Source organism: Phalaenopsis equestris, unplaced genomic scaffold (genome assembly GCF_001263595.1).
Source record: "Phalaenopsis equestris unplaced genomic scaffold, ASM126359v1 Scaffold000240, whole genome shotgun sequence".
Taxonomy (NCBI): domain Eukaryota; kingdom Viridiplantae; phylum Streptophyta; class Magnoliopsida; order Asparagales; family Orchidaceae; genus Phalaenopsis; species Phalaenopsis equestris.
The window spans coordinates 2,723,085-2,739,196 of record NW_018164682.1 but is presented as its reverse complement, the minus strand read 5'-3'; the positions used below and the strand labels follow the sequence as shown (position 1 = coordinate 2,739,196).

The following is a 16,112-nucleotide window of genomic DNA, read 5'->3' as shown; positions in this document are numbered from 1 at the left end:
ATATATATATATCTCAATTCTTGTATACTTCACTCTACTTATGCATAAAAAGTTATATTTATTTTTCAAAAATGAAAACAGTAAAATTTTTTTACGTGACGTGAAAGTTTTGATTGATACAAGTACAGAGGGTAAATTTTAAATGCTAGAAATGAAAATAGAATTGAGGGGCACGTACTTTAGACTCCAACAAAGGGAAAATTAAAGCAACTTATTGAAGCTGACGATGCATAGTTTCGCTGTCGGATGTATTAATTTTGAAGCCGACATTTGAACCGCAGCAGCTTCGTTAAAATAAACGAAGAAAATCTCGAAACGAGTCGATGAGCAAAACAGGCAAAAATGCCTTCCCACTTCTCTACGTTTCTTTTATGTGAGCTTCATGTGCGTCAAAGAAGGGAGAATAAATCATATATATTTTGAAGATTTATAATTTTGATATCAGATTTATTTCAAAAAAAAAAAAAAAAAAAAAAAAAGAAGATTCACGCGACTTTTTCCTCTCCAATTAGATGCGCGGTTAAGTTTTTGTAAGGAGATAAAAATTTTGTCCCTTTTTTGGTTTTTGTAACCGACTTAACAAAATTATCTGAGAATATTTTGATAATTATTTTTTATGTAAAAAAAAAAGTATATTCACATTTACTGCTCTATATTAAATGAATATTTGAATGTTTAATTTTAAATATTTCTAATATTTGTATTTCACCCATCTATATAATAAATATACTTTATCTTAGTGTATGTACGTATGTATATATATATATATATATATATGTATGTATGTATGTTTGTGTGTGTGTAATTTTATATGCAAAAATATGTTCTTAAGGTTATAATTATAGTCTATATATATATAATTATATAATTGGCAATCAATACATTCTCATCATCCAACACGAATACCAAAATAATTTTCTGAGCAAAGAACATTTAAATTTCAATTAATAATCTTCTAAGAACTCCAATTTTAGCCAACTTACAGTAAAACTGACCAGCTCAAGTGAACAATGCTCTCAATCAGTCAAAATGAATCTCAAATGCATGTATGTTATTCGACAGATGCATCTCCTAAATATGGTCATTACAACCTACAAACGTTATCGAAAGTCCCAACTTCGGCTATTGCGGTTAACATACATCATCATAGCTTGTGCAGCTCTCTACTTCGGCTTCTATGACCTTTGAACATTATCACAACTCTTGTAGCTCTCAACTCTAGCCTTTATGGCCTATAAATATTTTCTCAACTCATACAGCTCTTAACCACAACCTCTTCGGCTTATAAACGTTATCACAGTAAATGCAGCTCCTAACTCCGGTCTCTACAGCCCATTGACATTATCACAACTCATGTAGCTCTTAAGCCTGACCTATGTGGCCTAGCTACGTTATCTCAAATCATGCAGCTCCTAACTCCAGCTTCTCTGATTTATGAAATTTATCATAGTTCCCCACTCCAACCTATCCATCTAATGAATTTTATCATAGCTCATGCAACTCCTAACTTTGGCTTTTGCGACCTACAGGCGCTATCACGTCTTGTGAATCTCCCAACTTTAGCCTATGTGGTCTACAAATGTTTTCACAATTCATGCAGCTCCTAACTCTAGCATATGTGGCCTACAAATGTTATCTATCTATTGCAACTCTCAACTCTGGCCTCTGTGGCCTATGAAAGTTATCACAGCTAGTGCAATTCCCAACCCTGATCTTTATGGCTTATGGACGTTCTCACAAATCACCATTATGGACTACAAGACCAACTACAACGTACACAGTCTATTGCTTATACAGCTCCTAACTTCAGTCTCTGTGGCATATGGATGTTATTGCAGTTCCCAACTAGACCTTATGTGACTGACTACAACCTATGTAGCTCATAGCTCGTTCGACTCTCTATTCTGACCTCTATGGCCGAACAATATTCCCGAAGCAACCATCTACAACCCACATGACCAGCTATTACTATGGTCGTAAACCAGCTAAGTTTGAGTGAGCTAAGGCTTGGCTTGGGTTTGACTCGTTCAAAATTGCTTGTATTTGAAATCAACTAGTGTTTGAAATTGGCTCATGAACAGTATGTTCTTGTTCGACTCAATTTAAATATTCTCGTTCATGTTCGACTTTAAATTGACTTGTTTAAATAAATGCATGGTGTTAAATTCGAGCATGCACCAACTATGCACAATATAAGGCATAAAACAACATGACCACTAGAGCTGTTAAGATTTAAACCTAAATATAAATACATAATATATTATTATATAAATAATATTTATAATTTCTTTAATACGAGCTAAAACGAGCCAAACACGACTGAAGAAGGGTTGTCTGTGTTCGACTCATTTATAGTTTGAGCTTAAAAAAATTATTCATTTTTAGCTAGTAAACGAGTTAAACACGAGCTACTTAACGAGCCGAACGTAAGCTGTTCACGAACAACGAGTTCTTTTGATATCCCTATACTACCATGACTTTCAACTGCGCCTCTAAGACTCTTATGGATAAACTACTACAACATTCACAACAGACTACTGCTTTCATAGCTATCGACTACGACTCTTGCAACATGTAATCGCCAAGAACTACATTTATTACGGCCAAATTATGACTTTTATGGATAAACTACTACTGTACATCACAATGATCAACTTCATAACTTCAATTTTCTAATTCGGGAGAAGAGTGGACGTATGTACTAACCCTATGGATTATTTTAATTTGGCTAAACCCCATTATTTTTTCTCTTTTTGAGAGTTTTCCAAGTATAAATCTAAGAGCCTACTCTTACTTGCATCCTTTTAATTAAGTGAATGTATGCTAAATTTTCGTATATTATAAAGCTATTTTAAATTGAATTATATGAGAGAGAGAGAGAGAGAGAGTACTGATTATATATTGTCTAAATTTTATCTGAATTATATTATCTCGCTATAAATATATAGGTACTGATATTATTTTTGATATTGTTTTTTACTTACATTTGCCTCTCATTTCGAATCAAAGCTTTACCTTGAAGAGAGAGAGAGAGAGTGAGAGGGAGAGAGGACAAAGATTGTGAGAACGTGTGGGGCAGAGCTCAGCTAAATCACGCGTTGCTGTAAATTAGAGACGCAACAAGTAAAGTAGCTCTGCTTCTCGATATAAGGAGGAAGAGCCAAAATATTCCCTCTCCTCTCCCTCTCCCTCTCCCTCTCCCTCTAACTTTTACTGCTCAACGTAGGGAGTTAAGGACCCTTCTGCTTGCTTCATTCCTTGTGTTAGCATCGCTGCATTTTTTTTTGGAAACCTTTTTTTTTTCTTAACTGGGTTTTGATATTTTGCATGCTGTGATACCCGTTTTCTAGTTAATTTGAGCTGGCATCAACTTAAGCATTTTGAGAAATAAGCTCTTATGGTAGGAAAAATTTCTGATCTATTTTGTGATTTTAGAGATTTGAGAAGGAAACCACTTGCTTCCAGTTCATAAGTATTCTTTGAGATTTATAAAGTTCCTACATTCCACAGATCTAAGAAAGATACTCCATATGTACATATAAATTCACTTGAACAACCGGTGCAGTTGCTAGATTGATTAAAAAAAAAGGTTTTTTTTTTGACATGCTAGGATATTTATCTGCAGAACATGGTTAAAAGATGTAGGTTTTTTTTGAGTTTTTTTTATCACTATCAGTCGGCTACTTATAGCAAAGTAAAAATTTATTGGTTGCCCTTTTCAATGTTTTTATTTTGGTAAAATTTTGGCCGATGTCCATTATATCATATTCTGCATTTTTATGCTCAGGCTTCGACAGTTTAATTAGAGAACATTTTAAGTTTAGTTAAAAATGTTGTTTTTTTTTTTTTTTTTTGTTTGATGCGTTGCTGCTGCTTGCAGAATGGGAAGTCATAATCCAACCATATGGATGCATCCATTTATCTTTGCACTTTCAACGGTTCTGCTGACCTTCACAGTGATTGCTAAAGCTGTGGATGTAACTTTTGTTGCAAATGCTGTTCAGAAAGGGGCAGGTCTGATTTTTCTTTTTTTCATCTTTTTTTTTAAGCTGTTGCACTTATATCCTTATAAACAAATTATTATTATTTTTTCCTGGCTAAATACTGATTTTTGCAGTTTTTTTTTTGAGAAATTTTGCAGTTTGTTTGGATGGAAGCCCTGCAGCTTATTATTTCTCCCCAGGTTCTGGTTCAGGCGTGAATAACTGGGTCGTTCACATGGAGGTACCATACTTGTGAAATCATCAATGAAACATTAAATAAAAATGAATTGAAATTTCCCTTGATTGGTGTTGAATCCAAATCTGTCTGAGAGACTTGCCTAAGGAATAGAGCAACAAGGGATGAAAGAAAAGGAGAGATACCACAATACAAAATAACAAATTTGCCTAACCCTTATTCATGAAATGGACATTCTATTTATAGGAACGTCTTTTTACATTTACATATTATATCCCTAGAATACCTAGATAGGGGTATTTTGGTCTATATGTGAGCGTCACCCATGGAGCCCATGGATGCGGGCGAAAACTCGTTAGATTGTGATACTAGATCTGGTGGCTACTAGGTCGGGAGGCTACTTGCTAGGATCCCCATCAATAGTCTTGGTACCTTGGGATTCGCTTTGCTTTATCGATTCATCTGAGTTGGTGGGCTCGCCTGGGGAAACCTAGTTAGGTGGGGAGCGATACACCCCTCGTTTGCCTAAGATGGACCAACTTCCAAGTTCATGGGAACGACCGACTGGGTGTGAGGTCATTGGATTGCCTTAGGTAGATCCCGCGGGACCACGTTAGCTCCTTTGTCATCCGTGAGATGTCTGTGCGATTTGTGCTACAATGTTTTCGATCTACATAATAAAGTTTCCCGATTTTCTTACTTATTGATAGCGACAACTGCAATAACGACAATGAAGTCTTAATTTTCCAAATAAGTAATAACATTCATAACTATTTGATGCGCAATAATTAATTGATTCTTGATTTATGTGCCTAAGTCATTGTAAATGTGATGGGTATTTATCTTATGAGCTTTCTTTCAAATTCACTTCTCATATCCCTTGTGGTGCTGATCATGGAAAGGGGAAAATCTTCAAAGTCCGCCGGCGAGGAGGCTTATGCCTTGGTAGCCCTGGCCATGAGGAAGAGGGAGAGATCTAGCTATAAGATCGAATGACTTGGAAAGCGTGCGGTATCGAAGGTGAGGGTTCCTGATCCTGTGGTAGAGGGAAGATCTTCTGACTTGAATAACGTTCGTTCCATGGAAGGTTCTTTTATGGCGGAGGCCAACTTTCCAGTGAAAAAGCATTGTGTGGTGGGGAGTAGTCCTCCTCCAACCCTTCTAGAGTTGAGGGAGGGGCAAGGTCAAGACGCAGCTTTTGGCCTTCCTCCAGATGCTCATGCAACAGATGAGCGAGGAGTTGTTCCAGACCCCTCAGTGATGAGTGCCTTCCTGCCTGCCTTTCAACCTTCGTCGGTGGGAAAAGAGATCGGTGTAGGAATGTGCTCCTTCACCACCTCCAATTTGGACTGGATGATGGATCCATTTTCTTGCGAATGCACCAGGACTTCTCCTCCTGGCGAGTTGAGGGCTTCTAGGATTGGCATCGTTGTGGGATTTGGATCCACCAAATATCCTCTGTGCATTGAGGGGACGTTCCTCGGCGAGTCAGTGAATTCGACGGGAGCGACAGATGTTATGGGGCCATCTGAGCCGGCTCTGGCTTCGTCTTTTCAAGAGTGCAATCTTCTCAGTGACGTGCGGATAGGGCGGTTGTAGGAGTTAGCAGCTGTCCGGGCTCGTGAGGCCGCCCTTCAGGAGGAGTTGGCGTCGCTGAAGGCCGGATTAGGTGCTGTCCAGGAGGAAGTTTCAGTGTCCCGACTGTGTTTCGAAATGAATAGGGTAGATAAGGTTAGGATAGGGGCGAATTAATGTTTAATCTTCAAGCGGTTCTCCAAATTTGGGTGTGTCCCCGCTGCGATAACGACTGACAGTTTTGTCAAATTTTTTCTTTCCAAGTGAATAATTATAACTGGGCGGCACAGACTTAAGTGTATTTTATTTTTGTGCATTTATACATATATGTTATTTATATGTCTTGTTTCCCTTTGAGTTTATCGTTATGTGTATTTGATTTAACACTTTTCCTGCGCTTTGTTGAGACAAAAGTACTGTATTGTCCCTATGACGTTTTGACTACCGCTATAGGCTATAAGACTTGTGAGACGAACACTTGACTCTTTTCTCTCCCTTTTCCAATTTGCATTACTTTTTTACTCTCCCACCTTATTCTCGTTATGGCTCCCAAGTTCTTTTCCAAACTCTTTGGTGTAAACTCGCCCAGAGTGTTGTCAGTCATCTCTGAAGGCAGACGGCGATGTTATTTAGATCGTGCTCCTTTGGGCCAAACGTGTTGATTTGGACGACTGTTAAGGGGGAGTCATCATCAGGCGATTACGGAGGCAGCTTGGTTGTGTACGTGGATCAATTCAGGTATGGGTTGAGGCTGCCGTTTTGTAGTGAGATGAGATATGTTCTTAATAGTTACAATATCATTCCGGCTTAGGTTACACCCAACTCCACCGCGATCATAATGATCTTTGTCCTATACCTTCAACGGGTGGAGGTTCTGTGATCGTTAGAGCTTTTCACGTATTTCTTTGGCTTCAAGGTCAATCGGGACGGCTATGCCATGTTCTTGTTCGGTCCCAGACTCTGGGTATTAGGAGTCGAGAAAAAGATAAAGAATTAGCGGTCCAACTTTGTAATTGCTTTTCATCGTCAAATTTGGGAATTTTTCACCGGCCTGTTACCAAGGCAGTATTGAGGCCGAAGATACTATATGAGCAAATCCTTGTTTTTACAGATATGTTCGAGGGGGACAATTTCTTCTTGTTCGAATTTACCGAAAGGGATGTCGTGGATAGGGTCTTGTGGCCCGAGATCTCTGAGGATATGACTGAGGTTCTGTGGGAGGAATCAGATGAGAGGGAAAAAGAAAGGATCACGGTGGTAGCAATGATGCCCGGAGGGAAAAAAACTCAGGGCGAAGATGCCTCTGGTGAGGGAGGCCCATCCGCTAGGCTGTTGAAGTCTTCGGGCAAATATGGTGTTGGTAAGAAAATAGTTTCCATTCTTTCCATTCTTCCTCCTTTTTCCTCTGTTTGGCCAGGCAGCTACTTGACAGGGTCCACATCAACCGTCTTGTAACCGGGGTATCCACTTCACTTTCTCGATTCATCTGAGTTGGTGGGCTCGTCTGAGGGGACCTGGTTAGGTGGGTTCCTCAAGTGCGATCCATCCCTCTTCTATTTAAGACAAACCGCCTTCCTGCTTTGTGGGACCGACCGGCTGGGTGTGCGGTTTTGCATTGCCTTTGGCAGATCCCGTGGGACCACATCAGCTCCTTCGTCATCTATGAGACATTTTTGCGATTCGTGCTAGCATGTTTTCATTGTACAATTGGGATTTGAAATGAAAAGTAATCGAACCAGAATTTTTTGGCGCTATATGGTAACGGATTCAAGTGGAATTTAACTTAAATCTGCCACCAGAAAAAAAGGCAAACTTAAATCATTTATTTAGTAAATTCAGTTTCTTCTCGATTCTTCTCAATTTTTTCTTAATTCTGAGCTCCAAGCATGATTTAATAAACCCAGATTTACAAGATTTACTAACATTGTTACGAGAGCTCCAAATTTGCTTTTTGGACCTGATGAAGCAAAATTATAACTAAATCATGATCATGATGTGGGCGCAACAATGAATTAATGCAGCATTATGTGCTTAGATTGGTCTTCTTTTTTTCAGGGTGGAGGATGGTGCAGCAATGAAGAGGATTGTGTAGAACGCAAGAGCAATTCTAGAGGTTCTTCTACGAATTCAGTGCCGATGTCATTTTCTGGTATTTTGGGGAGCAGCCAAAAGTCTAATCCAGGTGTGGAGATTAATTCTTTCTTCATGATACCTAACCTGATTTTTTTCATTATTTTTTTAGTAATTTTGTAATGAAGTACTTAAATTTTAATTTGTTCAAAAAAATTAACCTCAGATAATGAGCTTTAGGTTAGGTTCAATTATGCCAGGTTTTTTCTGGTGTTCTGTTCATAACTCAAAAGAAATGGGATCTTGCATTGAGTTCTTACGTAACTTCACAATTTATATGCAGATTTAACCATGGTTAAAAAAATAGTCTCATTTGGGATTTCATCTTGATTAAACTTACACTTAATTCGTATCTCCATATAATTTTAAAGAAAAAAGAATAATGAACTGTGGATTTTCTCTTCAGTCGTTATTTTATGTAACTTCAGGTTTTCTTCTTATTCTCTCTTGCATCGTTTTCTTTCTTTTACAATCTGAACTGTGGATTTTTGCAGGTTTTTACAATTGGAATAAGGTCAAGGTTCGATACTGCGACGGTTCATCTTTTACAGGGGATGTAGAGGCTGTAGATCCTGTATGCCATTCCCATATTATCCCTTTTTTTTTTAATAGAAATTTACATAAATACCACCAAAATCTATGTATTTACAATATCTAACACCTAAACTTCAATTTCTACATGCTTTATCTATGCATGAAAATATGTATTTCACTTTTTAAAATTTAAAATGATGATATTTTTTATGTGATACGAAAGATTTGGGCAGTATAATTGTAAGCCAACAAAGTTTAGGTGCTAGATATGTAAATACATAAGAATTGTGTTGTATGAATGTAAATGACCTCCTTTTTTATTTTTTTCCTCTATCTATTCCCTCATGCTCAAGAGCAAAAGCACTGTAACTTCAACTACAGTTTTCTCATTAAATTTATTCAGTAAATATGAAATTTGATATTGCAAACTGTGCAGGCGAAGCGTGTTTTCTATAGAGGATCTAGAATTTGGTTCGCCATTGTGGACGAACTACTAGTAAAAGGGATGAACAAGGCACAAAATGTATAGATTTCTATGAAAAAAAGCTTTTAAATTCATTAAATGTTGCTTGATTTAATCTCTCTTAAACAAAATGGCTACAGGCTCTTCTTTCTGGTTGTTCTGCTGGTGGGTTGGCATCCATATTACATTGTGACAAATTTCGCGATCTTCTTCCTTCGACGACAAAAGTAAAATGTTTCTCCGATGCTGGATTCTTCATTAATGCGTGAGTTCTCGTTCCATTCTATAATATTTATATTATCCAAGTAATGTTGCTAATTTGAACTGTAGTTTAAAAGTATGAGAATTTAATATTGAAAATTTACTTTGTTTCCGTAAAGTTCTTATATATTTACATATTTAACACCCAAACTTTGATTTTTACACTTATGTCACCTTGATGTCAATATTGATAGTGGCATTTTTGATGTGATGTTAAAGATTTGGGTGGTATGGATAAATGTGGGAGTTTAGGTGTTAGATATGTACAAACATAAGAATTGTGTGGTCTGTATGTAAATTTCCTTTATTTGTAATGGGTAGAACTGCGCTGCAACTGATGAACTTATCATTATTTATGTCAGGAAGGATATTTCTGGTGTAGAGAGAATTAAATCATTTTTCGAAGATGTCATGGTTACACATGTATTTCTCTAACTCCTCAATTTGTTGTGATTTCTCTACCAGTTCTCAAATTTATTCTAGTTTTACACAAAAATTTTAAATTTCTACATGTCTTATTTGAAATATGTTGAATTCTCAATGACAAATAATATGATTCTTAGCATACTTACTTGAAGTTTTTTTTTTTCAGGGATCTGCAAAAAACTTGCCAGCATCTTGCACTGCTAGATTGCCACCAGGCCTGGTACGTAGTAACAACTTCTTTCAAAATTTATAGAATTAGAATGTTTTTCAAGTCTAATTCTCAATGCAATTTACATTTTTGCAGTGCTTCTTTCCACAAAATGTTGTACCAACATTGCGCACACCACTCTTTGTACTCAATGCAGCTTATGATGCATGGCAGGTGATTGATTTCATCACAGCGATTTCCCTTTTAGCTCAAGCAATATTTTGCATTTAGATTGTGATTATCATTAAATTTTTTTGCATTTACATATCTAACACCTGAACTCTATGTTGAATTCCAAATTGCCTTTTGCAAACACACACCTCGAGTTAGAGCTGAGTGATGGATGGAGAGAGAGAGAGAGAGAGAGAGAGAGAGAGCAGTGCAATAGAATTTTATGGAGAGGAGTGGAAGAAAGAAGTCCCTTTATTCACCGTTAGACTCCCTATTTATAGTTTCTTACATAGTTATGGAAAAGGGGACGGTTATGGAAACCGTTCTTAATACAATTAATGTGCTAATTAATATCAGATTTACATATAATTGGAATGTGATACGACGGCGATTGGCGGATTGTTGTGCTTCGTGATGGTCGCTTCTGCTGAGGTAGATTTGTCGGCTAGTCACGATCTGTCGGCCTTTCAGGAAGTCTCGGCAGTTGGAGCACTAAGGAAGTCCGCCCGCTGGATCCATCACTACTGAAGGTCGATTGACTCGATCGGGGTGTTGGTCTTTGTATGACTTGTTCGGATTAAGCTTCTTGAACTTCAATGCTTTGATTGTTGAGCCATCATTTTTAGTCATTTGATCGCTTTGTAATTCGTGCCGACAATTTTTGTGCTTTTTACCTTTATACCAATCAAATCTTTCATATCACATAAAAAAATACCATTATCTTAAATTTTAAAAAAGTTAAATACATTTTTTTCTAGCACAGGTAATGTGACATGTATGTAAAAACTGAAGTTTAGATGCTAGATATGTAAATACATAGGAATTCAGTGGTATGTATGTGAATCTTCCTAAATTTTATCTATGTGGCATGAATGATGTTTATATTCATCTAAAGAAACAATAGATTAGGAAACGTAATCATCATATGACTATTAACCGCCTTTCGCTGGATTTCAGATAAAAAATATTTTAGCACCATCATCTTCTGATTCAAGCGGTGCTTGGAAAAAATGCAAGCTTGATATTAAGGCGTGTTCGTCGGCACAATCTCAGACCATTCAAGGTATTTTAAATGAAAAACGAAATTGTACTGCAAAAGCTAGATAGTGCGAGACAGTTATGTTTTGCAAGATACATGTATTTTATTTTTTTCATGGGAAAACCTCAAGCTAAAAAATGAAATATTGGGGCAGGTTTTAGGGCGGAATTCCTTAACGCTGTTTCCGGGCTTCGAAACTCTTCATCAGCAGGATTGTTTATAGATTCTTGTCACGCTCATTGCCAGTCAGGAAGGCAAGCTGTCTGGTTAAATAGTGGCTCTACTGTGGTAGATAATACTGTAAGCTTCTCGAACCGAGCTTTTCGTCAAATTTACATATATTTGTTCAACCTTGCATTTTTTTGTTTTATGGCGTTTACATGTCTAACTACTCATATTTATGTGTACACCACTCAAAATCACATCAAGAATGCTATCATCATTATAATTTTAAAAGGGACATCTCTTCATGCATATTAAATGTAAATATTGAACTTTAGGAGTTAGGTATGTAAATATATAAGAAGTGTGTGGTATATGTGTAAATTTTCATTTATTTTTTTTATACTAATTATGATCCTGATTTATTCATATGTTTCATTCCGAGGATTGCTTTGCAAAAAGTTGTAGAACCGAATAATTGAGATGACCGTTGCCGGTTGAAAGTAATTTTTGCTTGAGAAAATAAATGGGAATGTATTACAGTCGAATGAACTATGAACCATGTCGTAGTTTTAACGAGAAAAGCATTGTTTTACTCTGCCTAATTTGAACACCTGGATAGCAAATAATTAAATGTGAAATGAATACAAAATGCATTTGGATTTATACATTTATTATTATTATTTTTTTTCATTAGTTATGTGTTGATGCAGTGTAAAAAATTTGTACTGGGAATTGGTTTATGGGATTCCAGGCCAGTTTTTTTTTTTTTTTTTCAGTAGGTATAAGGTAAATTTTTATTATAAGAATGATAGCCGATAATTTACAATATATGTGACTCGAACCTGTTAGTTTTGAAGAAACATATTTTTCCTGCAAACCATTGGGTCATGAATCCATTGGGTCATGAATCCTTTAAAAATATTGAAGAATAAGATAGAAGATGATATAAATCTTCAATCTTATTTCTTATTTCAAACTTTAGAAAAAGTTATGTATTTATCGGTGCTAAACAATCAATTGTCAGTCTTAATTAAGAATCAAATTTGGACATAATTAACAATAATAAAAAAGGAAGCACAAGTGTAGACAGGTTGTTGAGTTGGATAATCATCTTGTGGTTAATTTAGTTAATCATCTTGTGGATAATTTTGATGGGACACACAAATTGCTGCGATAGACAATTATCATAAGATTGAGGATTAAAACTCCTGCTTATCATACTATTTTGGTAAGAATTGATTTTTTTTACCTAATTTTTGATGGTTTCACAACTTTCTAATCCTATTTCCTCTTAATGAAGAATCTATTTACGTTAATGTGCTTTGTTATGCTGAGTTGAATTATAGGCTATATCATATGCTCTTTTGTTGACTTGTTATAGTTGAAGATTATATATTTTTGGGATAGCCTAAGCCCGATAAAAGAAATTTTAAGTACTATTTGTTTCTTACTTTTCTGTATAATTAAAGTCTCACTTACAAAGGTAAAGTTATCCAGAAGTTGACAGTCTTTCTTTTAATTAGACAACATGGATTATTGAGATAGACATAAATCATTGGGACTGACATGATGTTTCATTCAAGCCCAACATTCTAAATTTTTTTTTTTTTTAGGGTTTAGTGAGTCTCATATTTCCTGATCTTTCCGTGAGTTGTGCTTCTCATGCATGTGGGGCCCACTAGGTCCCACCATGCTATATCATTTATAATTGGAAGCTTGCTTGTAATAGAAAGTATGATTATTAAGGAGCTATTTGGTTGGATAAATTAGGGGTGCATTGCATTGGAATGCAGTGATTTTAAAAAAAATTGATGTTTGATTTAATGGAAATCTGATGCTGAGTGAAATGCTAGTGTTTTTCAAACTCACTCTCTAGTTCAATTTATGGTGTATTCCAAAGTTGCCAAATTTGGTCGAGCACCAAATACATTGCATGATGTGGCATTGTTGGCTCCCACCCCCACCACTGCTTGCAATAACTCGTCTTCGTCGCTTGTGGTCGTCCATGTCTGTCCCTAGATGCCTAGCTTTCACGGCAGCAAGCCACCGCTGCCACCGTTGGCCAGCTTGCTGGTCATTGTTTCCACACGTGGCCAACAATTCCATCACCTGACACTAGTAAGGCCTTCACTGTTGTCATTGTCCGTCTTTCACTACCCCGTCATTTGGGCTTTACATTAATTTCATTTTACTTCAAATCAAATACAATAACATAATTACATGTAGTTTTATTGCATCGAACCATACAATGTAAAGCATAGCAAATACATTTTGTTTCAATTACACTGCATTTGTTTTTTAACAAATCTAATGGCTCCTAAATGTAAAGATCCATCATCAAATGGTTGGAGAATTTTATTTCTCAATCATTCTAAAATGAATGAACATTAATTATATGCAAATTTGTTATGCTATGTCTCATTTGATTGCTTGCAAATAAATAAGCTTTTTTTTTTTTATAAAGGGGCATTTACATATGTAGCATTTAAGACACCCAAATCTTTCATATCATATAAAAAATATCACTATTTTAACTTTTAAAAGTAAAATATACGTGTAAAAGTTATAGTTTAGGTGTTAAATGTGTAAATACAAAGAAATTAGATGTCATGTACGCAAATCTCTATTTTTTTAATGATGATTTTATTCACTTATTTGAGCATGAAAAATGAAATCACCGTGTGAGACAGCTTTGAAAAAAATTATGAAATTTAAAGTTACTTAACGTCTAATCTTATCTAATTAAATGATATATTTAATAAAATTCATCATTTTCTTAAGCATGATTCCTAACTTCAATGAAAAAAATGAGTTCTATATTTTAATCTATGTTTTTGCTTGGCGCAGCAAATAGGAAAAGCAGTGGGAGATTGGTTCTATGACCGGGCGGCCACTAAGCTGATCGACAGCTGTTCTTATCCTTGTAACCCCTCATGCCATGATGTCGCCGATGATTCCTAGAATTATTGAATTTTAAGCCGCGGAGCTGATTGAAATTAATAAATTATTTAGCCTGAGGAAATAAGCAGAAATGTCAATGGTATGAAAGAACATTGAGCAGCTTTCTACGCTTGCTATTAGATGCAGTGTTATAATTAAGTAGTTAACATTGTCACGATTTATTGACATTAATAAAAGCCTATTTAAGAAGTGAATTTGTTAACATTAATTATTTTTTGCTTTATTTATCTCAATATATATTCATAGCTAAATGCAAACTTTTTCTAGGGATTTTGACAGCCCATTGTGTAGATGGGAGTTCCAGTTCTTTAATTAATCCAATTTATTAAGCATCCCAATCTTCAGTAAATAAATAAATAAATAAATAATTGATGTGGTAGTCCTAAATCCAAAGGACTTTATACGTTTGACAAGCTCAACCGTCGATCATCGATCAATTTGCTATTTGAGTAAGTCTAGCTTCCCTGGTATAGTGGGTGTAAGAAGAATACTATTGGATAAGAGTTTATAATATTTTATGATTTTTCTTGTTTGTTTTTGCTATCATCTAAAATTGAGAAAAAAAAATCATATTTAAATTGTGGTAGTAATAATAATAATAATCGTACAAGCATATTGATCGATTTTATAAATTTTGTTTACTATACATATTAATTCATATGAATTGCTTTGCTTACATTGTGTTATATGATTCGTGTTAATTTTATAAATGTCGGATATGTAGTATTTTGCTTAAAGCTGGCCAAGTACATGTATTGTATAGTCCTACGCAGGAGGATGAGGCAGCGAGTTTTCCTTTAAACATGGGCTTAATTATAAATCCAATGACATGGTAGAGAGGCTTAACATTGACTTGATACTGATATTAGTTAACCGTTGAATGGACATGACTTCAATATATGTACATCTCAATATTGATGTAAATATTAGAACGATATAAAAAAACACAGCAAAATATTATATAATTAGCTAATATATCTTTCTTCAATGAATATACAAGTAAAATATTGATAAAGATTACTCGTCATATAGAAACCCTGCTATTTGATATGGCGTAGATACAAATTTTATTAGGTCATACTAAATTTGATGTCATCTACAAGTAAAATATATCAAAATAGTTATATCATTTATGTATAGTTATGCAAGACAAGTGTTGATTATAATATGATAATCAATAAACGTGCATTTTTTTTTAATTAATGCATGGAATTCAATAGGTTTTGTTAGTAGCCTATTGCTCACCCTACAACATTTCTATGTTTTTGGGCTCAGTGACAAGTAGGGTTATGGTTGAGTAGTATCAAATGTTTGCTTTTAGTGGTTGTATTTTTGGTAGACTATACATAACCACTTTTATAACAATGATTGGTTGTAATTCATTGAAATGAATTGAGACACCATGATTTTTGTATCTAAGTTCATTGATGTAAATAAATCAAATACACAATATAATTATGATTAATGATTTTCGTACATATATCACTCCTTGATGGATTATTAATAGCTCAATGTAATGTTTTTCTATTTGGATCTTCTCTAAGTTTCTTCCAAAAAGACTTGAATATTATGGAGAATTATGTGTTAATAGCATATTTGACGATTTGTCAAATTTAGAAGGAGCCATATCTAGTATAATAGTGATAATTTTAGCAATAAAACTAGTCAATTTTAATATTTTACCCTTCTTGCTCAAATCTGAAAGATTAATGCATCAAAAATTTGATATCAACTATTAGGATAAAAATAAATTTTGAAAAAAAACAAACAAAAATGAGAGAATATATATATATATATATATAACTACAAACATAAGATATAAATTTATGTGATTTTATAGGGTCCACCTATGTTTGTGACAACAAAGAAATTACATAGTCTAATAAGCTTTAAAGGGGTATATGACGAGACTTGGCTTCCTATAAAGTTTGAGATAATTGCAAAAGTATCACCTTATCTATGTTAATGAGTGAAAGAGAACAATTCAAATGAATATCTCA

The 16,112-nt window shown here is 35.0% G+C and overlaps 1 protein-coding gene across 2 annotated transcripts; it reads left to right on the top strand.

Moving 5' to 3' along the window:
* The first annotated feature begins 3,130 nt into the window (after nt 1–3,130).
* Nucleotides 3,131–14,320, top strand: LOC110024013 (pectin acetylesterase 11-like). 2 transcript variants are annotated; one of them, XM_020723727.1, is made up of 13 exons: nt 3,131–3,262; nt 3,881–4,014; nt 4,142–4,224; nt 7,810–7,936; nt 8,379–8,458; nt 8,855–8,941; nt 9,022–9,146; nt 9,505–9,565; nt 9,735–9,788; nt 9,873–9,950; nt 10,905–11,010; nt 11,141–11,286; nt 13,999–14,320. In XM_020723727.1, the coding sequence occupies exons 2-13, from the start codon at nt 3,882–3,884 to the stop codon at nt 14,110–14,112; spliced, it is 1,194 nt and encodes a 397-aa protein (XP_020579386.1). In that variant the 5' UTR covers nt 3,131–3,262; nt 3,881; the 3' UTR covers nt 14,113–14,320. The 2 variants fall into 2 exon arrangements, with proteins under 2 accessions (XP_020579386.1, XP_020579385.1); XM_020723726.1 differs by having other exon boundaries at nt 3,140–3,229.
* Nucleotides 14,321–16,112: the final 1,792 nt, after the last annotated feature.